The following is a 26,094-nucleotide window of genomic DNA, read 5'->3' as shown; positions in this document are numbered from 1 at the left end:
GGGTTCAGTTTGGACTAACACGGAATTGTCTATATGAGTCTCCAATTCCCCGCTTGTGGGCATCTTCCCATACCCTCTGGCCCCGCAGTCCCCAGTTGCAGCCTGAACCCTAGCTCTAGGACGCTCTGAGGATTGAGAAGTCCCAGGCTAGCCAGTCAGGCTTCCACAGGCCACAGTGCCATCCTTCTGGCCAGGGCACAGGTTTGGTGATCAACAGAGGAGCACTCGGCAGACATGACAGTGCCCGCCCCATGTCAAGAGGGTGCCTCCCGCTCTTTCTTTCATTCTCTGCACGTCCTGATAAGGTAGTCACCGAACAGAATCCAGCCCCAGCCTTGAGTCCAGCTCTCCTGCCACCAGCCCAGGACCCTTCCCAAGCTCAGAAAACCAGAGCTGGCAAGGTGGAAGGTAGAGCAGCCTCCATTTGGGGGGGGCCCTATTATGCTAAGGCAGCTCTTTAGCTGAGATGAGGGCCCTCCCCCTGACACAGTGGTCAGGAAGGAAAATGCTTCTGCTTTGGGGAAAGTGAGCCTCTTGCCAAGAGGAGGAGCTGGGGGGCTTCCAGTTGCCCTGGAGCCAAGTCTGGTCACCCTGGGCCTGGCACTATCTCAAAGCCAGTAGGGAGCCGGCCTTGAGGTGGGGGTGGGGAGCTGGCAGAACCTCACCCCATGGGGCTCCAGAGTGGGCCCCGAGGGCTAACTCTTGAATGGGGAGATCTGCAGCTGGCTGGGCTCCCACCCAGACCATGAAGGGCTTGAACCGGGCAGTGTGACTGTTGCTTGTAGCTCCTTTTGTTCATCACGCAAATCCTGAGCACCTGACCTGGGCTTCCCCCTGGGCTGGACCCTGGCAGGGACAGGGACACTCGACTCAAGATGTGGGCTTGCCCTCAGCAGCCCCCGATGTGATGAGAGAGCCAGGCCCTGCAGCCGAATGAGGCAAGCCCCTCGTCTGACTGCCAGGCCAGAGGTGAGCTGCTAGTGCCCTTGATGTCCAGTCTGTCCTTGATGCTGGCCAAGGCTGCAGAGGGTGAGTGGGTGGGCAAAAGAGTGGATGAAAGGGTGGCTAGGTGGGTGACCGATGCTCAGGCTGAGGACTCAGATCTCTCCTTCCTGCACCAAGGGGCAAAAGTGGGCATGACCCTCACTCTTGCTCTCATTGTGGCACTGGACCTGTCCCCTTGAGGAGCAGCAGTGATGACTCACTTTCTCTAGACAGACTCCAAGCACCCCCTGCCCCTGCCTGGGCACACAGAGCCTTCATGACCAGTGAAATCAGGAAAGGAGGGCAGGAGACCCTAGGCTGGCTTAGCAACTCTGGAATGAGGACATGTCTGACCTACTCACAGAACCAATGGGTCTAGAAGCTGGACTTATGGCCCCTGATTTTATAGATGGGCAAATGGAGGCCAGAGGGGAGGAGTGGTGTGCCCAGGAGCATGAGACCCATCACATGGTGTTTGCCACGCCCTATGTCCTGTTTATAGCTGAAATTACCACCGCTCAGAGTAATGGCACTAATCTGGTCGTTACACGGAGGTGGAGAAAGGAGGGGGAAGGGGCATCAGACCTACTAGGGTGGTGGCGGCTGGCAGAGCAGACCCAATCCCTCTAGAATCTGGACTGGAGACTGTGTAAGGGGCCTGGCAGTGAAGCGTGGTAAGAGGAAACTTCTGGCAGAGAGAAGCATAGATTTCATGAGACAGGGACACAGAGAGCACCAATCCCATGAAGGCCTTAGCTCCTGCCTTAGCTCCCAGGCCACAGGCGTCCTGACAGTGAGCCTGCCTGTCTGAACCTGGCTCCAGTGGTCTCTGTTACTTGCAACCAAATGAGCCCTCCCGGCATAAAGATCACAGCTTCTAAGCATGGCTAGACTATGTGTTTGCTGAATTCCAGTTCAGGGCTCTGTCTGCCAAACGGCACCAGGAAAGCAGAGAAAACACTCCTTTAACTAGGGACTTCCTCTCCACTCCATCTTATTCTATGATCTTATCCCTGACTCCAGGGGCCCCTGTGAGACCTCACTATTCCATTCTCTAAGTATACCCAGTGTGACATCACAGCCCAAACCTCCAACAGTCCCAGCGTGACATCATCATCCTGTCTTCCAAAAGTCCTAAAATGACATCACTACTCAGACCACCAATGGTCCCCACATGATAGCATCACTCAGGCTACCAGCAGCCTAGTGACATCATTTCCCAACTCTCCAACATTCCCAGCACGATATCACCAGCTAGGTCACCAGCAGTCCCGGTATGACCTTGGCATCAAGGTCACCCACAGTGCTTCAGTTCTCTGTGAGGCTATAATCCCAGCAGGCTCAGGGCTTGCAGAGCCTCAGTCCCTGGGCCCTGGGGCACTTTGTCCTGAACCCTGCAAACTCCCTGGCACCTCAAAGCAGGACTGGAGGGTCCAGTGACACAGATGGGAGCCCCCACCCCCACACTCCATTGTATAGGGAGACAGAGACTCTGAGGTCTGGGGCAGCACAGGAATTCCAGGTTCCTCCAGGCCACAGGATTTCAGTAAGTATGTGTGTCTGGGTAGAAGGGAAGGAGGAACAGAGGAAGGGAAAGAGGGAGGGAGGGGAAGAGAGAGAGACCACCTCTCTGTGACCCTGAGACAGGAGTGAGGTCTGCAGCCTGATCTTAGCTCCCCTGCTCCATTTTGCTGTTTTGCCCTTCTCCAGGAAGGCTTCCAGACCATTCAGCCCCCAGACTCTCTCCTCTGTGAGCGCCCCCCCCTGAGGAACTCCTCTACCTGTGTCTCATTATTCTGAGTGGTCGTGAGCAGGTCTTTTCCTTAGCCTGCCGCCAAAGGATGGAGTGAGCATGGCCTGGCGTGGCCCAGCAGGCCTGCTCTCTCCAGAAAAGGGCTGCCCCCTGCTAACCCTCATCTCCTGGATAATCTCTAAGGCCTCCCTGCCTCTGATCTTCAGTGATGCACAAGATTTTGGGGAGGAGAATCAACAACCTACTAGAGCCTGATCTGGCAGTTCTTGGAAAGCCATGGTCTCACGGGAGGGGAGACTTAATTCCACCAAAGACCACAGCTCTCCCTGCCCTCAGCTCCCTCTGCTGGGGCCCTGGCAGAGTAGTGCCCAGTGAGAGCACGGATGGATGTCCTCTCGAACTTGCAACCACCAGTGGGGGCCTCGGCCCCACAGCTCCACCACTGTCCTGCAAGTAACAGATTGTTGGGGGCCACTTTGGAGAGTTCTGGCTGTCAGGAGAAGCCTGGGCTCCTGCTCAGGGTTCCAGGAGGGACAGGCAGGCAGAGGGCACGTTGGAGCATCAGGCTAAAGCCAGGTCAGTGGTCAGAGGGAAGTGGATGCCAAGCTGCAGAGACAAGGATACCAAACCAGCCTCGGACAGTGGCTTCCTCTTCTCTTACGGTGGCATCCAGAACGAGTCCAGCCCAGGGCTGGCTCCAGTGCAGCTATTTAACAACTCCCTCATTGAGTCGTGTAAGAGGCACTGGGAGGGGGGCTGTGGTAGGCAGAATAATGGTCTCCCCAAAGATGTCCATGTCCTAATCCCAAGAACCCATACATGTGTCACTTTGCAAGACAAAAGAGATTTTGCAGATGTGATTAAGTGAAAGACCTTGAGATGGGAGATGATCCTGGATTATCCGGTGGACCCAGGGTAATCACAGGGCTCCTTGTAAGGGAAAGAGGGAGGCAGGAGAGTCAGAGAAGGAGATGTGACAACAGAAGCAGGTGTCAGAATGATGCAATTGCTAGCTGGAAGCGGGCCACGAGCCACGGAATATGGGCAGTTTCTAGAAGCCAGAAAAGGCAAGGAAATGGGTGTTCCCCTAGAGCCTCCAGAAGGAATGAAGCCCTGCTGACACCTGATTTTTGCTCCGCGAAACCCATTTTAGACTTCCGACCTCTAGAGCTGTAAGATAACGACTATGGATTGTTTTCAGCCATCCTGTTTGTGGTAATTCGTCGCAGCAGCCACAGGACATTATTATAGTAGGCATTCAGGGAAGGTTGACCCAAACTCTACTTTTAGGAGTCAGAGGGAGAGGACCTCATAGACGGCCCTTTTTCCTGGGATGGTTTGGAAGTAGTCCCTCTAGAAGTTAGGGCGGGTGGAGCAACGATCCTCAGCTGTTCTGATGACACTAATGAACCCTCCCTTATTTTCCCATGCCCCAGCCCTGCTATCTTGGACTCCAGGAACAGAAATGCCCCTTGGGTTAGGATTTCCATAGTTTCCAAAGGCAGGGGACTAGCCCAATCTGCCCCAAGAAAGGGCATCAGTCCTAGAGGGTGCCCGATGTCCGGCGGGGCCCAGAGGCCATGGTGCCAGACTGGGTTCCGCTTCCCAGGAAACTGGGCTTTTCCAAGCACTGTCATCTGAATAGAAGTCATATTTAAACAGTGTGGGAAATAAGAGCAAGGCCTTGGAGACAGAATACATCAAGCGGGACATTTAATTTGATTTAGGGAAAACGAAGCAAACATTTGAGAACCTAAATAACTAACCAGTAATTAAACTCACGATGGGAATGCCCTCACTTACAACCCGGCGAGCGTGGTGGCCTTTATGGACTGTATTTACAAAGAGACCTGACAACATAATTAGTCCTGTAAATTTTACGCAGCCTGCAGCCGAGGAGTGATGGATTTTGTGTGTGGAGGATGAACGGGGAGAAATGAGGTGGATGAATTTCCATTTTCGGTAAATGAAATTAACACTGCTTAATTAGCAAAGCTGACAAATAAATGATCAGGAAAGATTTAAATCCCTACAGTCGTATCTTTGGCATGGGCAGGCTCAGGGACGGGCCAGGATGTGGTGGGACAGAGCGGGAACAGGTCGAGTGCTGGGACTCAGGGTCTGACTCTGGCCCTTTCTGAGGGTGCTGGCCCCGGAGGGAGGCTGGGCTGAGGGACAGCTGGCTCCTCTGCCTTCCACGACATGGCCCACTGGGAAGCTTCCTCCCCATCTCCTGTGACCACATAGGGTTTCCAGGATCTGTTCCACCATCCCTGCCCAACAGACCATGAGGAGTCCCCATTTCCCGGCTATGAACTGGCTAATGGGCTGGAAAGGACCCCTTCAGTGCAGCAGGCTGACATAATTACATCCCAGCTTTGCCCCCGGGGCCATCTCTTCCTGGACCAGCTTCCTCTGCCTCCCAATGTTCTTCCATCTGCTTTCGCCTGCTGACGGCCTCTTTCTCTACTCTGGGGAGACGTGGAGCCTGGCCCTAGGGGGCACCCCAGTCTCTGCCCTGGACGCAGCCTGCTATGCCCACCACCTGGTACCCAGCAGCCCCAGAAGGGAGACAGGTACGAAGGATTCTGTGCTGTTTCAGGCAACTGCCTGGACCCCCTTTCCCACCTCTTGCCCCTGGCCTGGCTCTAGCCAACCTGCCCTGTCCCCAAAATAGGAGACTGGCCCCAGTCCTTCCTAGGGTACATGCCTACCCCTGTCAAAGTCTTATTTGGCTGGGTCACAAAATAAATGTCTGGGAATTCTGGGCTGGGCTCATCAGGGTCAAATCCAACAGCAAACCCAAATCCTCACTCAGCATTTGTCTACATGAGGCAAAGTCTGATGCTGGGAGGCTGGCATCTGGGAGCTTCCAAAGACAGTGTGATGGATGCTGACGAGCCAGCTGCTCCTCACAGTGACCCCATCTGGTAACAAGGGTGCCCTTTGCCTGCTTCAGCTTTGCCCTCTTTCTTCCAGGGAGGTACCTGGCACTCAAGAGCACAGGACTCCCAGAGGCAACCTCAGCAGTGAGTGCAGGGGTCCTTCTGCATCCCAGCCCTGCCCGGCTCTGCTCAGGCCTCTGCAGAGTGGGACCGAGATATGCAAGCTCTGGAGAACAGAGGCCTGTCTGAAAGCTGGTCAGCTCCCCTGCAAGTGACAGCAACAGCAAATACCACCGCACCGCCACAATGAGAGAGGCCGCTGCTCTCTGAGAGTCGGTAGGGGCTCGTCTGATCCCCCTCTGTCCTCACAGCCCCCTCTCTCAGCGAAGACCCCCCAAGGGACCTGCAGGAAAGCTGGGGGCCAGAACGACAGACAATCAGCGATGATTGTCCTTTCCGTGTGGGTGGTTCCCACGGCTCACAGGGCACGTCTGCTGCCTTTCTTTCCAGTGTGCCTCACAGCAGCCCTGGGATAGAGAGCTGGCAGGTGTCAGTCTCTCTACAACACCAACGAGGGAACCACGGCTCAATGAGGCTTCTGGCCCCAGGTTGCAACACTGGGGAGTGACATGCCAGCCAGAAGGTCTGCAGCTGACTGTGGCACCACCCAGGCATGTGGATGTGGCTGAAAGGACCAACAAAGGACAAAGAGACCCTTCCTGGGCACATGCCTGCCCAAAGGAGGCTGCAGGGGCTTGGGAGTAAATGAAATCGGGCTTGGGGTCATCTATCCTTGGGGGGGTGGTTACCCTTCTCCGCTGCTCCTGGCTAAGGCTGCCCCCATGGAGTCTCCACACAACTCCAACCAGCCGACCCTGCTCTGGCCCTGGGTGGGAGGAGGACGGGACTGGAGCTGAAGCCAGCTCTCCTCCCCCCTGCTGGGGAGCCCCCCACACCCCCACCTCAGTGCTGGGCAGAGAGCCTGGGCTGAGAGCAGCCTCGCAGGGGAGTCCACACCCACTCCTGGGAGGGCCTGCCCAGCCCCCAGGCCCTGTTCCAGGCCCAGTAGCTGCAGCAGAGAAGGAGGAATGTGCTAGTTCCCTGCCAAAGGGGGAGGGTGCTTCCCACTTGGCAGCAGCCCACCTAGAAGCAGGGACACAAAGCGGGCATTTAGGGCATCCTCAAAGGCGGCCCAGACCGCGAGACCGGGAGCAGCTCCAAGGCCTCCTCCTTGAGAGGAATGACAAACACCAACTCCTCCTTGCCTACCCGCCCCCCGTCCTCCACCCTGGTCAAAGAATGGGCTGGGCGGGCAGGCGGTCTGAGGGGCAGAGACCAGGAGCTTGTATGCCTGCCAGCCAGCAGCAGCTTGGAGAATAGAAAGGTTTTTCTGTTCGCAGAAGCTGGTGCTCCCAGCCAGAGAACAAGCTGTTAGCCTGGGGAGCTGCGGCTAACGCGAAGTGTGGGGCCCTCTCCCGTTAGTAAGGGGGATCGTCCAGGCCAGTGGGGAGGCAGGGGCTTCGGCAGGGACCAAGGAATATGAAGGGAAAGCAAATCCAGTTACCACGGTGCTGCCTCCTGCTGGGTGGACTGGCAGGGCCGGCAACACCCTGAGCGACAGTGGTCTCCCAGAGCTTGGGTCGAAGGGATGGACAGCAAGCTCTACCCCTGCCTGCTCCGGGGCCTGACCAGGAAACACTCCTCCCTCAGCCCCACCATCCATCCCTCGCCAGGTCTGCTCCAGTCTACCTTCACAGGCCTTTCACACCAGCTTCTCCATCCCTACTCCACAGTCGGAGTTCACACCCTGCCATCCCGCCTCGGGACGCCTCACGTCTCCTGACTGGTCCCCTAGCCTCCGGTCTCATGCCTGCAATTGCCTCCTGCACTGGCTGTGCCCCTGCCCTCTTCAAATTCCTCCAGGGGTTTCCCTTCAGGAGAAGATCCAGGCTTCTTGGAATGGCTTACTACGCCCCCTGGGGGCTACCCTGGCCCAGCAACCCTTCCTTTCCTCCCTCTGCATACGCTGGCCCCTCTGCTGGAAGTGTTTTCCTCCTCCTTCTTCACCATAGTAACTCCTTAAAAAAGGCTCCTTTTGGCATATTTCCTCACCCAGCACTAATTGCTGGTGTGACTGTCGGTCTTCCCCATTAGACTGTGTGCCCCGTGAGGGCAGTGACTCTCTCCTAGTCATCTTTGTATGCTTCACACCTGGCAAAGAGCTCTGCGCTGAGTAGGTACTTAGTGTTTGCTGGTTGAATGAGCAAATGAATGAAGAGCCAGATCACTTACAGGAGCCATGTCCCACTGCAAACAGATCGTTGTACTTTGGATTCCTGCAAAAGAAATATGAAGCCATTGGCCCAGGAAATGGACATGGCTCTCCCATGCACACGGATTTTCCCGTGAACACTGGTGCCTCACTACACTGCAGACGTCTACTGTCGACCTTAGAGACCTGGGCTGATCCCACAGTCCCAAAAGAATCCCAGTCCCATTTTTTTTCCACAATGCTATGTGTCACCCTCAGGGTGGCTAAGCGCAGTGGAAGTGCCCTGCTCAGGGCTTGGCACCCTGCTGGCGCTCAGGGTTCTTCCGGGGTGCTGCCATGTCTATACTCACCAGCAGAGGGCGGTGACGGCCAGGCGCTTGGCTTTGTCATTTTGGAACTTCCAGAGCGGCAGCAGAGTACCCTCCTGGTCCCGGTATTCGTCAGCAGCATCCTCGTAGTACTTAAAATCTTAAATACACACAGCTGAGTCAGCCCTGAGATGGCCACTTTATGACAAATCCAGGTCTGCCACTTTGTCTTTACCTCCTTTGTCCAAAACAATGAAGCTCTTTGTGTTTCAGAGTGGGAATAGTAATAGTGCCTATCTCAAAGGACTATTGTGAAGATTAATTGGGTTAATATTTGTAAAGTACTTAGAAAAATACCTGGCACAAAGTAAGCACTCTATGTATGTTATTGTTACTGTTATCGTTGTGGTTGGAGGTAAATTACAATAAAGCCACCATGTCCACAGAGATAAAGTCCTGGGTTTGCCCACCTGAACTTGAGTTCTCTCCTGCCCTAAATTGTCCCTGCCTCCCGTTTCCTCTAACTTAGGTAGAAGCCCCATCTATCCTTCCACTTGTCTGAACCAGAAACCTAGATATCCTTGACTGCTTTCTTTCCATCATCTCTCATATTTTCCTTCTGGTTATCTTTTTAATCCATTCACTTCTCTCCAAACCCATAGCCACTACTCAGGTTCAGGCCCCAGTAGCCATGGCTTGGATTATTACACCATCCTCCTAACTGGTGTCCCTGCCTCCAGTGACTCCCCCTCCGGTCCACGTTCCACAGAGCTACCAGCGTGAGAACCAATAAATCACCTCACCACACACCTCCTTGCCCCACTGAAAACCCCTCGATGGCTGCCCTTGAACAGGGCACCCCGGTCAAACCACAGCTCCAGGCCCCTGCTTCCGTGTCATTTCCAGCCAGCTGTCCACATACCCTCTACATCAAATAGTGTCTGAAATGTCCTGCTCCTCCATCTTCCGGGCAAACTCCTACTCACTCCAGATCCAGCTCAAACTCCTTCTCCCCCGTGAGGCCTTCTCTCTCTTGGTGAGCAGAGTTCATTGCTTCCTCCGTTCCAGCCCTGTGCCTCTCCTCTACTGAAACATCTGTCACACTGTGTCGCTTCTATTTATCCTTTTGCCTGTCTCCCTCGTCAGACAGCTCCTGGAGAGCAGGAAGCATATTAGATTCATCTCTGGGCCCACAGTGCCTAGCACAGGGCCAGGCACAGAGCAGACCCCCAATGACTGTTCAAAGAATGCAATGAAATAAATCAGAAGTGAATTGGTTCTAGTCTTCTCTCCAACCAAGGGTGATCCATTAGAAAATGAATCCTCTCATCTAACATGGTCAAGGACAAGCTGAGGCACAGCCTGATCTCTCTCACAGTGCCCCACACCTTGAGGCTGTGGGACTATATTCAAACCTCAAAAATGTCTCAGAGCAAAGAAAGATTCGAGTGGTCAGAGGCGTGAGCCTGGATCAGATCAAGGATCCTTGAGCTTGGGCCATCTTTGAAAATACCTAATTTCAGAAAGGAGATTAATTGGTAACACTTCTCTATTTTCACTTCTTCATGATTACACTTTCTCAAAGGGAAAAGAGTATGCAATTAAAAAATCAAAGTTCAATGCATTTTTATGTGACTGTGTTCTTACAAATGAAAAAGGTTCGCCACGGCCAGTTTCTCCATGGGTATTAATCATGCTTGCAGCCCTTTGGTGGGCTGGCTGCAGACACCGGGTTTCAGGAAGCCAAGCTGTGTGAGTGACAAATTCATTCACAGCTGCTGTGTACTTTGACAGCTTTGAAAAGCACTCAAGGTCGTTTTCCAGCCTGAATGATAACAAGGGGGCTTGTCTGGGCTGTGGGTCTTGGCAGCCCTGGCTTCTATGTCCCATGGGTGAGCAATGAACATCAAGTCACCAAGAAGAGTGCTGGGCTGTCAGCAACAGAGACCAGCCAGCAGCGAGGAGCTGCCAACTCTGGGGAGGCAGCTGCTCCAAATAAATGCACAACCTCTTAGGGAAATACGGGCCACTTGGGAATGTGCTGTTCATGCCATGGGAAGGATTCCGTTTCTCTGGCTCTGTCAAAGACACCAGAATTTCCCAGGCCCACAGGACTGAAGCGTTTCTGAATCAATCTCTTTCTTCACTCCATCACTAATTAATCACCAACATAGAGCTATTGAATGTTTATTTGAAATGTCCCTTCCAGCCCACTGGCTCTGTAGCCTAGTGCAGAGCGCTCAGGCTGTGGATCCAAAGGGCCTGTGTTCGAGTCTGGATTCCACCACTCAAACCTCATAGGAGCTGTGATTTTGAACAAGTGGGAACATTTTAGTCTGAATTTCTCGTCTATAAAACAGAGATAATAATGGTGTTTACCTGACAGTATGGCTGTCAGGATGAAATAAAATAATATGGATAAATTGCATAGCACAATGCCTGGTACACAGGCCATTCCCAGGGAATGCTGGTGCTTGTTTTTCCCTGTGATAACTGCTCCTTTTTCTCCATCCCCTGGGCTGCAGTCTGTGTAAGGAGCGGCAAGGCCCACGCCACCCCACACCCGAAACTCCCCTTCCCCTCTGTCCCTGGATTCTGCCCAGTGCCACCCTCCTCCAGCCCTGCTCTCATCAGGCTGTGTCCCTGCCTGCACAGGATCTTTAAATTGTCTGCAGAGAAAGCTCAGATTCCCTGCGCGATAGTCGAGGCCCTTCATTAACTGGCTTCAGCCACCTCTCCAGCCTAAACTCTCACCACTTTCTAACAAAGTCCCTGTTTGGGTCACGGAGCCTGCTGCCCCTTGTCCCCAGAGTCCATTCCAATTCATTTTCACCGCCAAGTCACGGCTTGTGCTGCGTCCTGCCCAGAACGTCTGCCCTTCTGCTAATCTCCCCCTCAAACTCTGCTTATTGCTCGGCTTCCAGCTCAGGCCTCCCTGAAGACTTCGTTGACTGCCATCACTCATCCCTCATTCCCTTCTCCCATTCCTGAGGCTCTCAGAGTAGTTTCTGTCATCCAGTGCATCCTAGGCATTTATTGTCTCCAAGCTGGACTGAGCAGAGAACAGAGCACAGAAGAAGGAGGCTCAGGACCTAGATCTGGGGCCTCTCTGCTGTTCACTAGCCAGGCGGCCTTGGCCTTAGCATCCTCATGGGTAAAGTTGGGGTAATAATCTCTGCTCCGCCTGCCTCCCAGGGCTGTTGGGAAGATGACATTGGATCAGTGGTGTACAGGTACTTTTTGCTACGCCATTGCCAGATCTCATCACTACATCCATTGCTTCTTATGCCATTGTCCATAATCGACCTGTGTAAGCCTTGTCTCTCTAGTGACATCCAGAGGAGGCAGGGATTATTTTTTCTCCCTTGTACCTATAGGACCCAGCATGGGACAATCAAACACTCGCCTTGTATGGGGTATTTTTAATACAGGTAATAACAGTGGTTGCCAACACTTCAAATCTTACCTTGAGCAACATCATCATATGTGTTCTGGTTGACCATCCGCTCCACGATTTTAGCAGCTTGGGTCACTTTGGTGATATCATCACTCTGTGGGGATATAGAAGCCGTGGGTCCTCATAAGCCAGCACCTGGAAAGCTCATGCCCCGAGCCACAGCCCAGACTTGCAATTGGTTAGCAATGCCTCTCTGACACTGGCCACCCCAGATAGCTGTGTAAAGGCATCCCTGCATGCCGCAAGGCCTAGCTCACCCCACCACCCCCTTCTGGGAAGCCCCAGCTCACAAGTGGCACAAGGAGTCTGCACTTCCATACTTGGCCCCTGGACAGAGCCTGCCTCATGCTCTTCACTCTGAGCTTGTTCTGGAGAAGGCATATCTCTGTGCATAAGACAAGGCATTGAAGACACCTGGGAAGGGATTGGAGGGAGCAGACAATGGCAGGCGGAGGCTCCCTTGGTGGAGACAGACAGGCTTCGCTAGCTCAAGCAATGACAAAGACCCCTGTGAAAGGCCGCAGAGATCTTCTGGTCCAACTTATTTAGTCAAGAGTTTGGGAAGATGTGGAGGTCCAGAGAGGGGAAAGAGACGTGCTTGCACACAGGGGACACGAGGTAGGACTGACACCTAATCCAGGGCCCTGCCACCGCCCAGACCAAAGAGAAGGCAGGAGGAAAGAGTTTGGGGCTGGCAAGAAAGGCCCAAAGAGTTTAGGGCCGGTGGTAGGAGTGAACTAGCCAGGAGTGGGCAGCCCCCTGGAGCCCCAAACACTTTGCTGGAGTCCCCATGAAAAAATGGGGATGGATAATGGCACCTGCATCACAGGGCTGTTGTAGGACTAAATGTAATAATGCAAATAGTGTTATTAACCCCGTGCCCAGTGGTGGTGATGTCAGAGGAAACATGAAAACCAGTGTGATGGGGCTTATAAAGTCACTTCTGGGGAGTTGCCCTCTGGGAGCCTTTTGTCAGGTCTCAAACTGACTCCACGTTTATCTCAGAAACTGACTGAGGACATTCTTCTGAGTCTTACAGCGATAGTCCTCAGAGTTCGCCTGATCCCAGCTATTCCCCCCATTCCTTTTTTTTTTTTTTTTTGAGGAAGATTAGCCCTGAGCTAACTACTGCCAATCATCCTCTTTTTACTGAGGAAGACTGCCCCTGAGCTAACATCTATGCCCATCTTCCTCTACTTTATACGTGGGATGCCTACCACAGCATGGCTTTTGCCAAGTGGTGCCATGTCCGCACCTGGGATCCAAACCGGCGAACCCCAGGCCGCTGAGAAGCGGAAAGTGCATACTTAACCGCTGCACCACTGGGCCAGCCCCACGCCTCCCCAACTCTTGACACAAAACAGGATCCTTTCCCCTTGGCAACTTCCTGGCAAACGACTCTCCTGTGTCAGGCAGCATCTTCTGTGGGCAGACAGCCTGTTAGCTGAAACCTAACTTCCCAGGGTCTTCTGCTCATGGTCCTAACTCTGCCCTCTGGCCACAGAGAAGTATGTGCCTGGTGGTAGCTCCTCTGATGTGGGAGGACAGTGCCTCATTCCCCAAGTTGGCCCTTCTCCAGGCGAACCCTCCCGGTTCTGTTGGCTGCATGGCATGTTAATTACAACAGCCACCACCTATCAGTCAGTACCAACTAAGTACTATGTTAGGGGCCGTACACACATTATCTTGGGTTCTCGTGATAATCTTGCAAAGTAGGTATCATTAGGATGTCTTTACAGATGAGGAAACTGAAGTTTCAGAAAAACTCAGCTAATAAGTGGCACAGCCAGGATATAAACTCAGGTCTGTGGACTCCAGGGCCCACACTGTCAGCCCCACACAGAAAGCCAGTCCCTCCCTGGCCTGACTACCCTCTCCTGGTCCTGGGGGATTCAGGGCTCCAGATGTGCTCTGAGAAGAGAGTAGGGCGGACCATCACCTCCTTTGTTCCAGATGCTATGTTACTTGAACAGCCACAGCTCTTTACTGGTTCTGACTCAACGTGTGGATTCTCAGTCCTTTCACCCCTTCCTGCCCTAATCTTTCAGATCAGACAAGCTTTCATTCATTCTGTACATTCACTCAAATCATTAACAAGACAGAAACCTGAGAGTTATCATTGCAGACCTTCCTACAGAGTGTCATGAATTTATTCTGCTTTCTCTCCTCCCACACACTTGAGTTTTATACCAATCTAATCACACCCAGCTCTCTCAGAAAGGGATGTCACTCTGCTCAAGCACTGGGTTTGAGCCAAGGGGAAGGTCACTGCCACACCCACTCTATCCTACAGACAGCCTGGCCCAGTACTTGGGATTCCCAGTTTGAGCTCAGTTCCTTTGGGGAGAGATTGCACACTAAAGTATTCACTGCGGGGGTGGGGTATGTTATACCCCTCAGTGTCCTCTCAGTCCAGAGGACTGGAATCCACCTGCATCACAGCCATGTCAGCCAAACTGGAAGGACCCAGTGTGATAGAGAAGTGTGGTTCCACTTCCCTGAGGGTGTTAGTTAGACACCAACTCTGGCAGGGCTTAGACCCAAGGACAGCTTTCAGTCTCAGCCACAGGGACCTTTCTTCTGCTCCCTGGGTGTTGGTGACTGCAGTTAGGGTTTCTGTAACTATGGCCCCAGCACAGAGGCTATAGCCAAACCCCTGATGGATCTTCATGTGAACTCTGACCCAGGCCAACAGCTCCCTGAAGCCTCTAACCTCTAGGGAATGGTCCAGGGGAAGTCAATGTTCTGGACAGGGCACCCGCAGGGCATCCATCTTTCACCTCAGGGTTCCAGTACCCAGCATGGTCATGATAACCAAGTGCTCAGTCTGATTGAATGAAACTGATTGGGGCAATTCCTGCTAAGCCAAGGCAGGGAGCTCCCAAACCTCCTCTAAAATGTGGCTTTATCAGGAACATGGAATCGAGTGGCAGTGGGCATACCTCAGACAAAGGAAGCAGAACTTTTTAACTGATCCAACCTCTATTCTGGGGTGGAGCAGGAGCCACTTTCCTGAGAGCTGCCTGGGAGCTCTCCGCGGTGCTGAACTCAGCCCCGGGCTTCCTGTGGACCTTGTCCTTCACACTCCCTTGCACAGCAAACTCATCCTGATCTCAACAGCGGGACTCTGGCTCCTGAGCCAGCCTTCTCTCTATTGAAGGGACAAGTGTAGCCCTTCAGCATCTCCCTATGGTGACCCTCCCTGCAGTGATGAATCACTGTAACTCCATGATGATCCCAAACCTATGCTGGCTACACCTACAGTGAGCCCCCCAACCATGACTTCTATAATAACTCCTACATAGCTCATCATGGTAAATCCAGCCCACGGTGGCCACACGCATTGGCCAGGACTTGCTGGTACCTGTGATCAGTTCTGACCTGGCTCGTGGCCCTGAAGACTCACCTAAAGAATTAAGTGCAAAGAAACCTGAGGATTGAAGGTTAAAGAGCAAATCACCCTCTCAAACCCTATGAGCACTTGCCCAGAGAGGTGGTTCCTTATCCTCACAGCCTACCATGCCCTGGGAAGATTCCCCAGCTGTTCCAAGGCACCCCCTGACCCAAAAACCCTGAATCCCTCTAGCCTCCAGACCTATACAAAATTGGGGGGAGTGTGGAATGTCAGAGGTAGTTGTAGCTCTCCTCATCTTCCCACAAGGAGAGAATTAGTCATACTTCAACATTAGCCGCCCCCCATGCCCTTTTAAGTGTCTGTGAAACCTTCCCAGATAGCCAGACTACTATCTACCCAGGATCCAAGGTCGCACCTAGTCATTCTCTGTGACAGAGCCATGGGACCCCTCACCAAACCTGGGACTCCATAGATGTCATCTTCCTCATGGCCATCTTCCCCATTTTTTTAGCCACTGGGGTCTTCGCCTTCTCCTTCTCTTTGGTCTTTTCTTGTTTCTCGAGCTCCTCTACGTAAGCATCATAGATCTCCCACTAGGCAAGGGTGAGATGAGAGGGATTATTGCAGGGCAAAACCTTCACCTAGCCAGCTCCTCTTTAGGCTTTAAGTCTTGAGAAGTGAACCATGTCAACCCTTGTCATATGCCTCTATAGCCTCCTCTACTTAGCCAACTATAATTATGTATTCAATGTCTATCTTCCCTGCTAACTGTCAGCCCTAGGACAGGAATGAAGGAGCTCTCAGGGCACCTCTGTGCTGGGCCTATCCACTCTGCAGCCCAAGGGCTGGGTTGTCAGCTGGAGATCAGTATTGTTGCAGCTTACATCCACTACCAGGCAGAACAAATGAGCAAACATCTGGCTAGCTCACACTTTTGTTGGTGATTTATAAGACTCTGAAGTAGGAAATTTAAAAATGTCTCCCCCCATGAAGATGGGATAAACATATTGGGTCAGGCTTGCTGTCTACAGCATTGACCACACCTTCTCAGCATAAAAAGACAAACAAAAAGTAAGCGAACCACTGCTAACCAGATCTGACAGCAAGAGAAGCTCAAGGATAGTAGCAGAGGAAGCAGCAAAGATCTGGGGCTGGGCAAATGCTCCAGATCACCCTGTGTACTCTCCAGAGCCGGGTAGTCACTGCCACCTGGAGGCCAGATAGGCACACCTTACATTTAATAATTTACCCACAGGCCAGTACTGCACATGCAAAGTACTTCAATGTTTGTTATTTCATTTAGAGCCCTCCAACAACCCTGTGAGGCAGCTTATCATTCTCACTTTACAGAGAAAGAAACTGAGGCATTGAGAAACCATGGTGACACGGTTTGCCCAGGATCTTACAGTATGAGCAGCAGAGCTCAGATCTCCCGGCACAATATCCTGCCCAATCCGCATGGCTATCCAGTAAGACTTGAGGGTGAAGGAGGGTCTGCAGGAACACTGAAGGGTGCTAGAAGGGCAGGGCCAGAGTGCTAACACTTCAGAGTCAGCCATGGGGTGCCATGGGCTACAGAGAGTCCATGGGAACACATGTTCTCCTGTGGTCTTGGAGGAACTTCCAGAAGACATGCCTGCTTCCCCCTTAGACATCTTGCCTTGGGGGGCATGTGGCTCAAGCAGAGCCCACTGGGTAGGGACCTACCATCTCATGTGTCTCATATTCAGAGCCTGCACAAGGAGCAAAGAGGCAGATGGATGAGGAGGGAAGACTGCCAGAGGAATACTTGACCATGTCAGTCTTCCTTGTTGCCAAGTGAGACAAGGATGCATAGGGTGGGGGGTGGGAGGGGTGGGATGGGACAGTGATGGCTTTTAGACAGGCCCAGGGTCTCACCTGATTGGCTGTGGCTGAAAAGTTTGTCCTGGGAGGAGGCTCCATCTGGCATTCTCGGTCCTAGAGAACAGTGACAACAGGAAACCCACAGAAAGCCCTCAACAACTTCTCACTTAACCCAACAGTATATCTATGGGTGAAGCAATTTGGTTGGAGCTGAGGGAGGGATGTGACACAGAACTGGGAAAGCAAAGAGGAGCCTGAGCAAAGAAAGCCTACATTTTCCATCCAAGCCTCTTTCAGAAGAGGCCTAAGCTAGAAAGCAGGTGCAATGAAGCCTCATAGTGCCAGATTCAATCAAGAAAAACTCCAAGTGGGGGATGCTCAGACCTGCCTGTGGCCTGCCTTCAGACACAGGACACAGAGGTCAGCCTCTGGTGCACCACTGGGCTAATATCTCTTACCCTGAGAATTCTTCTCCCTAGTATTGGGGTCTCTGGCTCCCTGGGGGGAATGTACCCCCTTTCCATTGTGTATCACCCAGATTACCAAATGTCAGCATAGGGACCACACATGGTGATTATGAGCTGCCAAAAACCCGCCCTGTAGACCTCTGCCCTCCATCCACAGATTCATTTCTGTCGAACACTGCCTTACATATGTGAGTCTCTCACCTGAAGCTCTTAGGGGTTCTTTCAGCCTGGTATTCAGGGTTCTTTATGCTTATAAGCCAGCGAACTTCTCTAACCGTTGCCAGCTAGTCTACCACAGAGACCATCAACTTCAGTCAAACTGGCTCCTACCCCACCTCCCGGGACATTCTGGCCTCCCGTCTCTTCCCCAGATCCTAACTTTCGCCTCCTCTTCAAAGCTCAGTTCAAGTTTCAGTCTCTAGGTGGAGGGCTCCAGTCTCTTTGTTGTTCTCTCTGAATTTTTTTTTTTTTAAAGATTGGCACCTGAGCTAACAACCGTTGCCAATCTTCTTTTTTTTTTCTTCTGCTTTTTCTCCCCAAATCCCCCAAGTACATAGTTGTATATTTTAGTTGTGGGTCCTTCTAGTTGTGGTATGTGGGACGCCGCCTCAGCGTGGCCTAATGAGCAGTGCCATGTCCGTGCCCAGGATCCAAACCGGCAAAGCCCTGGGCAGCTGAAGCGGAGTGCTCGAACTCAACCACTCGGCCACAGGGCCGGCCCCTCCCTCTGAATTTCTGCCTGGATGGCTTGCGGGGACCTGAACACATGTTCCCAGCCCTCCTTGGAGAGAGAAACTGTGGCATCTGCCCCGTCACCCTGCCAGGCTGAGGGCTGCTGGGGCTAGGTCAGGCCTGCTTCTTCCCTGCCATGCACAATGCAAGCTGTGAGGTCAAGGGGCTGGGGTACGGGCTGCCCTACCCGGAGAGGGTTGTTGAAGGTCTGTGAGGCCCTCTCGCTGAAGTTGAACTTGTTGGTGAGCTTTCGCTCCTTGGGTTGCTTGGGAGTCATCAATTCTTCTGCCACTTTTTCAGCTGCCTAGAAGAAAAGACCCACAGAACGAGGACTCGGCGGTGAGAAGAAGATGGTGGGGAATATCGGGAGTGAAAGAAGTCGTGTCCTGGAATAGGATGCAAGTGGGAGAGGGTGATGAGGCCAGAGGTGCTGGCACCTGCAGCTCTAACTTCTCTTCAGCCCCCACCCCCAACAAGACACCTGGAAGCTTCCACCTGCAGCTGGACCGGAAGGGGAGGGAAATAGCGATATTCTACTGTGCCTCAGCTGCAGGAACGTCTGTTTGACTCCCAGCTTCCGCTTCCTTGGGCTCGTCTTCTTCCTCAACGACTTCCGCTTCTGAAATCACCAACTTGGCAGACTCCTCAGAACCTTGGTAGGACACTGCTGATGAGGCTGGAGTCCAGGCCCACTCCCCCAACCCCTGGCAGGCAGACCTTCTTGGTTCCTGCCTTTCATACCCTGCCTGCCCCAGGGTTCTCCTTGGCCTGAGCCCCATGGCTTACCTCCCACCCAGACCTGTCCAGGACAGCCAGCTTTTGGACTTTATGTAAACAGAGGCTCTGCAAAGCTCTAGCTCAATGATCCACTCCCTGGAGTGACCAGAGTAAGGGGACCAGTCTCCAGGCCGCAGCCTCAGGCTCGTCCAGAGGCCTACCTGTCACCAAGTTATTGCGGTAGCGCTGCCTCCGTCCTTCATCTGAGTCTTTGGGGATCAGATTCCCAACCTGGCTGAAGTGAACTGCCAGTTGGTCCACAAAGCCAATAAGCTTATACGTGCCTTCCTAAGAAGAGAGGGGGCTGAGTCAGACCAGGGGTCCCCAAAAGGGCTGGAGTCATTCTCTAAAGCCTGAGATAGTCCGTCTCTATCAATGGAAATATAACCCACCAAATCCTCAGTTAACCTGAAGCTTCCCGTGTATTCCAGTTTAACGAAGAGGAGGCAAATGAAATGAAAATGTTTCACTTTTTTTTTTCTTTAAGTTCTCATCAGAGACTTATTTTAAGATATCTTCTCCTTCCAACTTTAAGCAGCTCTGGATTTACCTATCACTGGCTCAGGGGCCTTGTCTCCTACATCTGTGCCAAGGGATCCTGGCTCATCCGTCTCACCACAAACCTCAGGCAGGTTACACATAGTCATCAAATGCACCGGGCATGGCCCTCTCTCCCTAGTACTTAGTGGATGCCAGGGCTAGATAGATCCTCAGAGAAACCAACTCCCCAGTCCCCCTGTTCCATACCAGGGGACCACAGAAATCCAGAGGATTGTGTTCAGCACTTGTTCAGGTCACACAGCAAATAAGAAGCAGGGCTAGGCTCAAAGCCCAGGCAAGCTTGGTCATTCCTCCAACAACAAATAATTTTTGAATAGACACAATGTGCCAAGTATTTTCCAGGTGCCTGGGATGTAAAGTTTAGCAAAAGCAGACAGGACTGCTGCTTTCATAGAGCCTAGAGTCTGGTTCCTCGAGAGTGCCTCCTTATTGATCAGCGTCTTAGTCCGAAAGTTGATTTTGAGATCAGTGGCTGCTCCCTTCTTTTAAAACAGTTCTTCCCAACCCTGGTCAAGTCATCTTGAAAGCGGTTACATTTGCATGGCACCTGGGGTAAACTCATTGCGGAGGAAACCAGCCCCTGGGCTCCAGCTGCAGCAGACACATCTGCGCCTGGAGGGTGATGACTATTTCTGCACGCAGATTAGGAAGCTCTGCCTTAAAAAGTCACCCCAAAGCCCTTCCTTTCTCAGTAACTCAGATGGATGGCGAGATGGGGCAGGGCAGTGGCTAAGAGCAGGGTCTTCGGAGGTGGGCAGAATTGGATTCAAATCCTGATTCTGGCCCTATTATCTTCATGACCTTGGGCTTAACCACTCTAAGCCTCCATTTATTCATCTGTAAAATTAGGACAATAATATCTAATTTTCAGGATAGTTCTAAGTATTGAAAATAATGAAAACAATTTATTAACACAGTGTCTGACACATAATAAGTGCTAAATACAAGTGCTCAATAAAAATAGTAACTATTACTATGACAATGGAGGTTCCCATGGAATAAATTATCCATATAGTTGTCATTTGAGATTTCACCTTCATCCTGTCCCCATCAGGGACTAGGACCTTCTGCTTCAGTTTAGGGATCGAATTCACACTCCATTCCTTCTGTGGAAGGAGGGGAGGCATGCCTAGATCTGAATAATGTGCATGCCACTCCAGCACTTAAGGGAAAGGAGGAGCTTTGGAGACCTTAAGCCCTCAGATCTCACCGAAGGGCCAAAGAGACGGAGACCAGCTCTGTGGGAGGACGCCAGGCAGGCCCGGGAGGCTGTTGGAAGGCTGGATAAGGTGAGCCTGCCTGGGAGCCTAGGGCTACCCAGCTGCTAGTTGACTCAAAGGAAGTTTTTCTAATAAGGTTTTCTTCTTCCCAGAGGGCAAGAGGAGTGCACTGATACCCACAAGGCATGCCAATCCTCCGCCTGCGGCATGCCTCCTACGGCCCGTGCACTGAGTCCCAGAGAGACCTTTCAGAGGTCAAAAGGACAGGAGCCCACAGAGTGCACCACACTCCAGCGTAAGCTCAGGGAGGGAGAGGTGGCTTCCCTCTGCTCCTCTGCCCATATGGGCTGCCCGAGGAGGCCATTAGCACACCTCAGGAGTGGAACCTCTCAGGAAAGACATTTGGATTTGTCCCAATCTCTTTGTGGAGGGGTTTACTACTCAGTCTTAAACAAGAAGCAGCGTGTTCAAGAAATTGTTCACCAAACCTTTTATATGAATGTTCATAGCAGCAGTGTTCATAATAAGCAAGAAGCAGAAACAATCCAAATGTCCATCAGCTGATGAATGGATAAATTAAATAGGGTATACTCATACAAGGTGGTATGTTCATACAACAAAAGATGGTATATTCCTATTATTTGGCAATAAAAAGAAATGAAGTACTGATACATGCTGCAACATGGATGAACCTTGAAAACAAGGCTAAGTGAAAGCCAGACACAAAAGGCCACATATTGCATGATTCCTTTTATATGAAAGGTCAAGAATAGGCAAATCTATAGAGACGGAAATAGATTAGTGGTTGCCTAGGGCTGGAAGGAATGGAGGACTGGGGCGCGACAGCTCAGAGGGACGGGGTTTCTTTTGGGAGAAATGAAAATGTCCTAAAATTGATTGTGGTGATAGTTGCATAACCTGTGAATATAGTAAAAGCCATTGAATGACTCACTCTAAAAGGGTGATTGTATGGTATGGAAATTACATCTCAATAAAACTGTCTAAAAAAAGGAACTGGTAATAGTGGTTGTCTCCAGGGAAGGGGACGCCGGGGTTGGGCGGGGGGGAGGTTTCATTTTCATTGTATTTTCATTGCTCTTTTGAATCTCTTGAAATTTGTACCATGGGTTTCTATTATATATTCAAAATAGTTTACATATCTATCTATAAATAAATCTTCTTAAAGAAGCAGTACAATGTTGTTTTGGAGTAAGACAAACTAGTTCAAATCTTGCTTTGAATTCCGGCTATGTGATTTGTGCAATTTGTTTTATCTAATTTAACCTTGGTTTCTATAAAACGAAGAGAAAAATAGTTCCTATATCAAAAGAAACATGATTAAATGAGATATCCTAAGTAAAAGTTCTAATATAGGATCTGACACCAGCACAGTAAGCATAGAACAAATGGATCGTAAAATAATGAAATAAAAAACATATGCACCGCTTCCACTTTAACTCATATCATACCTGGAAGTTCTCTTCCATCAGTCCTCACAGGAGCTGATCTTGCTATGGCTGAAAACAGTGTTGTACCCCTTAATGATGTGCTACATAGGTGTCTACCAAGTGAGAAAGTGCCCACGCCACACATACCAAAGGAAGGCCCTGATGGAGTCAGCGGCCTGCCTGGCTGTGATGTCAGGAGAGGCAGAGAAGGGAGCCTGCAGGGCTTCCTCCCAGGCAGAAATGCTGGAGGAAAAGACCAGGTCCTGGTCCAGAGGGAGCCTGTACTCCACCTAGGTGTCAGCTGGAGAAACACTCAGCTTCCGAAGACCCAATAGATGATATTAGTAAAAACATGTTATACATACTGGAAGAATATTTTTCTAATCAAATAATTCACTTTAGGGTCCTTGAAAAGACTGACTCTGCAGGGCACTTAAGACAATGCAATTAGCAAGACTGCAAAGGAGATTCATAAAGAAATTTCGAAAATCTCAGGAAAACTCCATTGAAAATCCCAAGGTTCCAGCCAAGGATCTCGGCTTAAAGTTGGTCTCTTGAATAGCTGAGAGGCTTTTGCAAAGCAGCAAGGAGCACCGAGAGGCCCCTGCCCCAGGGAGATGACTTACTTTGAAGCTGTACCTGACGATGTTCTGGGGTGCATGTGGGTTGTTGGCTGTCAGGATCCGGGTGAACTCCTCCTTTAGCTCCTAAGGGAGAGAAATACCAAAAGGGTCCTACACGGAGAGTCCCCTACCCGCTCTGAGGCTTGAGCAGATCCCCCAGGGTATCGGCAGACACCTCACACCCAGGTTCTGTGCAGGCTCCTAATCAGAACTGTGGAAGAACACATCTCTGAGGCTGGAGGAGGCAGAAGGAGCAAGGGTGGGGGCGCTGCTCACTCACCGCGTCGGTCAACTCCAGCTGGTCGGGGGGTCGAACTGTTGCTTTGGACTGGGCCCATTCATCTGCCCCTTCTGCCACTTCAGTCCCTGAATCTTCATCCTGGACAAAAGCCTCACGTGAGGATCAGGAGGGCCTGATCCGCTTGGACAAGCAGGCAGTGCTGCAGGAATCCCCTTTATTCACAATCCTCCCTGAAGCCAAGCTCTGTCCCAACACACAGAATATAAAATGCACAACAGAGAGGAGTCCACAGGAGCTGCTCAAGCCAGAGTGCTCTCTGCCTGGAAGATCATGGCCATCTCAGCCCGGGCCTCAGGGCTTAGCTGGAACATTGTGGTGGCCCTTGGCCCCAGTAGTGGGACAAGAAAAGCTGGCTCCCCGCTACTGTCTCCCACACAGCCTGGAAGCTAACCACCAGGACCAGCTGACAAAGGCAGGGCTTTACGCAAAATGAGAGGATGCCCAGCTCTTCTTTAAGCTACTTCAACTCTACTTCATATTTTACCTTCCAATTTGCCACCTTAACGTGGCTCTTACAGCTAGACTCTCAGTACTTGGTAACTTGAAGCCTACAGTCCCGTCAGATCCTTGGAATGAAAAAATCAAGGGCTAGAAGTTTTTCCTTTCCCTGTTAGACAAACACCTTGCCAAAGTGGCCCATGATATATTAAAAAATACTCCCCCTCAGGCCCAGCCCCGTGGCTGAGTGGTTAAAGTTCCGCGTGCTCTGCTTTGGAGGCCCAGGTTTGCGGGTTCAGATCCCGAGTGTGGACCCACTCCACTCACCAACCATGCCGTGGAGGTGTCCCACATACAAAGCAATAGAGGAAGATTGGCACAGATGTTAGCTCAGGGTGAATCTTCCTCAGGAAAAAAAAAAAAAATTCACCCTCACTAGCAATCAAAGATGTGCAAAATAAAACAAGGCAATTTTTTCACTATAAAACTGGTGAAAACCAAAAATAAACAAATGAACCAAACGAAACAAAACTAATATCCAGTATTGGAGAGGCTGTGGTAAAATGGGCACTCATAAATTAGTACAACCTTTCTAAAGAGCAGTTTGGAAATATTTGTCCAAAAACCTAATAAATGTTTATACTCTTTGACCCAAATTTCTATGTATAGGAATTTATATTAAAGAAATAACCAAGAATATGCCCAAAGATTTAAATGCATGAATGTTTGTGGGAGGAGTGCTCATCATTAATGAAAAAGAGAAAACATCTAAATGTCCAACAACGGGGCATGGTTGAACAAATTACGGTATGGCTCTAAGGAACATATGGTAAAATATTATGCAGTAATTTTAAACGATGCTATAAAAGTCTATCTATTGGCAATGGAAGCACTCTAAATATATTATGTAAAAAGCAGATTATAAAATAACACATACAGTTTGATTCCATTTAAAAATAAATACACGTAATTCTTATTTATGCACAGAAATGTCTGGGAGGATATAACCTCACATGTCAACTAAGAGGCTTCCTGAGGTGGTAGGCTTAAGGGTGATTTTAGTGTTTTTATGTTCATTTGAATTTTCTTAAAAATATATAGCTAATATTTTCAAGAGAACAACTGCTATTAGCTTCTTGCTGGGAGGGTGGTGGTCTCAGACTTACCCGTTTCCTGGTTCCTCTGCCCACACTGACGCTCTGAAAGAAGAACAGAAACAGGAGGCGAGTCATGAGTGAGTCACCGTGGGAATATCAGAAACAGTACTCTGAGGAGGCTTCCAGCCAGGGACCTCACAGACAAAGGACACTGAGCTGTCCCAAGTCTCAAAAACATCTTCTCAGAGGCAACATATGCTTCTTAGCCCAGCCAAGGAGGTCCTGTATCTGAGGCAAGCCCATTCCAGCATCAGTGGGGCTGACCCATGGAGAGGTAAGAGAGCACTGGGCATATATCATTTGCAACCAGGTCAACAAACATTTCTTAAAAGCATAGTCTAAGTGCTCAGCTGTGTGCTAGGCATTAATGGGACTGTGAGGGCAGAGTCTATTCATAAACACTTGTTGGGATGAATGTAAGCTCTTTATGAGTAGGTACTTTGTTTTGTACTCTGTGGTCTCAGAATATAGTAGGTGTTCAAAATACTTATTGAATGTAAATGAATGAATGCCGTCAAACCTATTAGTAATCGTGACCTTGGGAAAAATGTTTTTCCTCTCTGGGCCTCAGTTTCCTTGTCAGTAAAATGCATAGGATTGGATATGATGACCTTCCAGTTATAACATGCTAAAATTTTATGTCCCCAAGAGCAGCCTGCTCAATTCAACTTGATAAACATTTGTTGTGCATCTATTTATGTGTCAGGGACTAACCCAAGCAGTGGGACAAAGCTGAAGAGAGAGATGAGGTCCCTACCCCAGTCTGCTCAGGGTCTGCGGAGGACAGATGAGTGTGGTCAGGGCTCCTCAGCTACTCGCTCACTTGCTCACTCACTCGCTCACTCTGCACCTGTCCTTTTGAAAGCCTGCTGTGTCCCAGCAGTAGAGAGATGTGTGCCCAGGGTGCTATAGGAGCACACAAAGGCACCCACCCGGCCTGGGGTATGCCAGAAAGGCCCCCAGAGGGGGCTATTTCTTAGCTGGGTATCAAAGGACAAGTACAGGTTGTCCAAGAGGAGAAAATGTTTTTCAGAAGAAGAGCACAGCATTTACAAAGGCAAGAGGAGAACACTGGGAGAGACGGTAAAATGTTTCACCAAAGAAACAAGCAAAAACCCTGCAGCATATATACAGAATAAATAGCTGTTTCAGATGATGGACAAGAGGGAGATCAGTGGGTGCCGGAGACATGAGGGAGGGGCTCCTGACAGAGGCAGACCTAGAGCACTGAAGGAGGGTCAAGGCAGTAGAGAAGCCAAAGGCACATGTTGTTGGCAGCATGACACAGTGGACAGAGACCTCCGCTCCCAACTCTAGCTGACCACTTGTATGATCTTGGGGAAGTCTCTGGGCCTCAGTTTCCCCAGTGCAAAGTGAGGGAGTTAGATTAGATGGACTCTTAGGGCACTTACATGACAGGGTCTGTGGGAGAGGCTTTGCTGGTGGTGGGGAGGAAGGGACTCGGGGGAGAGGAGAGCATGTCTCAGCTTGGGCTGGGATTGTTGCTGGTA

At 50.9% G+C, this 26,094-nt stretch overlaps 1 protein-coding gene across 8 annotated transcripts in view; it reads right to left on the bottom strand.

Moving 5' to 3' along the window:
• The window catches only part of DNAI1 (dynein axonemal intermediate chain 1), a 76,414-nt gene that overhangs the window by 33,512 nt on the left and 16,808 nt on the right, over nt 1-26,094 (bottom strand). For 7 of the 8 annotated variants that reach the window (XM_008540037.2, XM_070590285.1, XM_070590288.1 and 4 more), the window contains 11 exons: nt 24,593-24,625; nt 22,968-23,066; nt 22,691-22,771; nt 18,997-19,123; nt 18,601-18,710; nt 18,246-18,362; nt 16,914-16,973; nt 15,473-15,607; nt 11,669-11,753; nt 8,245-8,362; nt 7,915-7,958 (listed from right to left, as the gene is read on the bottom strand). In XM_008540037.2, coding sequence (XP_008538259.2) covers nt 7,915-7,958; nt 8,245-8,362; nt 11,669-11,753; nt 15,473-15,607; nt 16,914-16,973; nt 18,246-18,362; nt 18,601-18,710; nt 18,997-19,123; nt 22,691-22,771; nt 22,968-23,066; nt 24,593-24,625 — 1,009 coding nt within the window. The remainder of the gene's footprint in view (nt 1-7,914; nt 7,959-8,244; nt 8,363-11,668; nt 11,754-15,472; nt 15,608-16,913; nt 16,974-18,245; nt 18,363-18,600; nt 18,711-18,996; nt 19,124-22,690; nt 22,772-22,967; nt 23,067-24,592; nt 24,626-26,094) is intronic. The other variant, XM_070590290.1, reaches the window with a different exon arrangement.

Source organism: Equus przewalskii, chromosome 22 (assembly GCF_037783145.1).
Source record: "Equus przewalskii isolate Varuska chromosome 22, EquPr2, whole genome shotgun sequence".
Lineage (NCBI taxonomy): Eukaryota > Metazoa > Chordata > Mammalia > Perissodactyla > Equidae > Equus > Equus przewalskii.
Note: the sequence above shows the minus strand (reverse complement) of the source record. Positions and strands in the feature narration are given on the sequence as shown.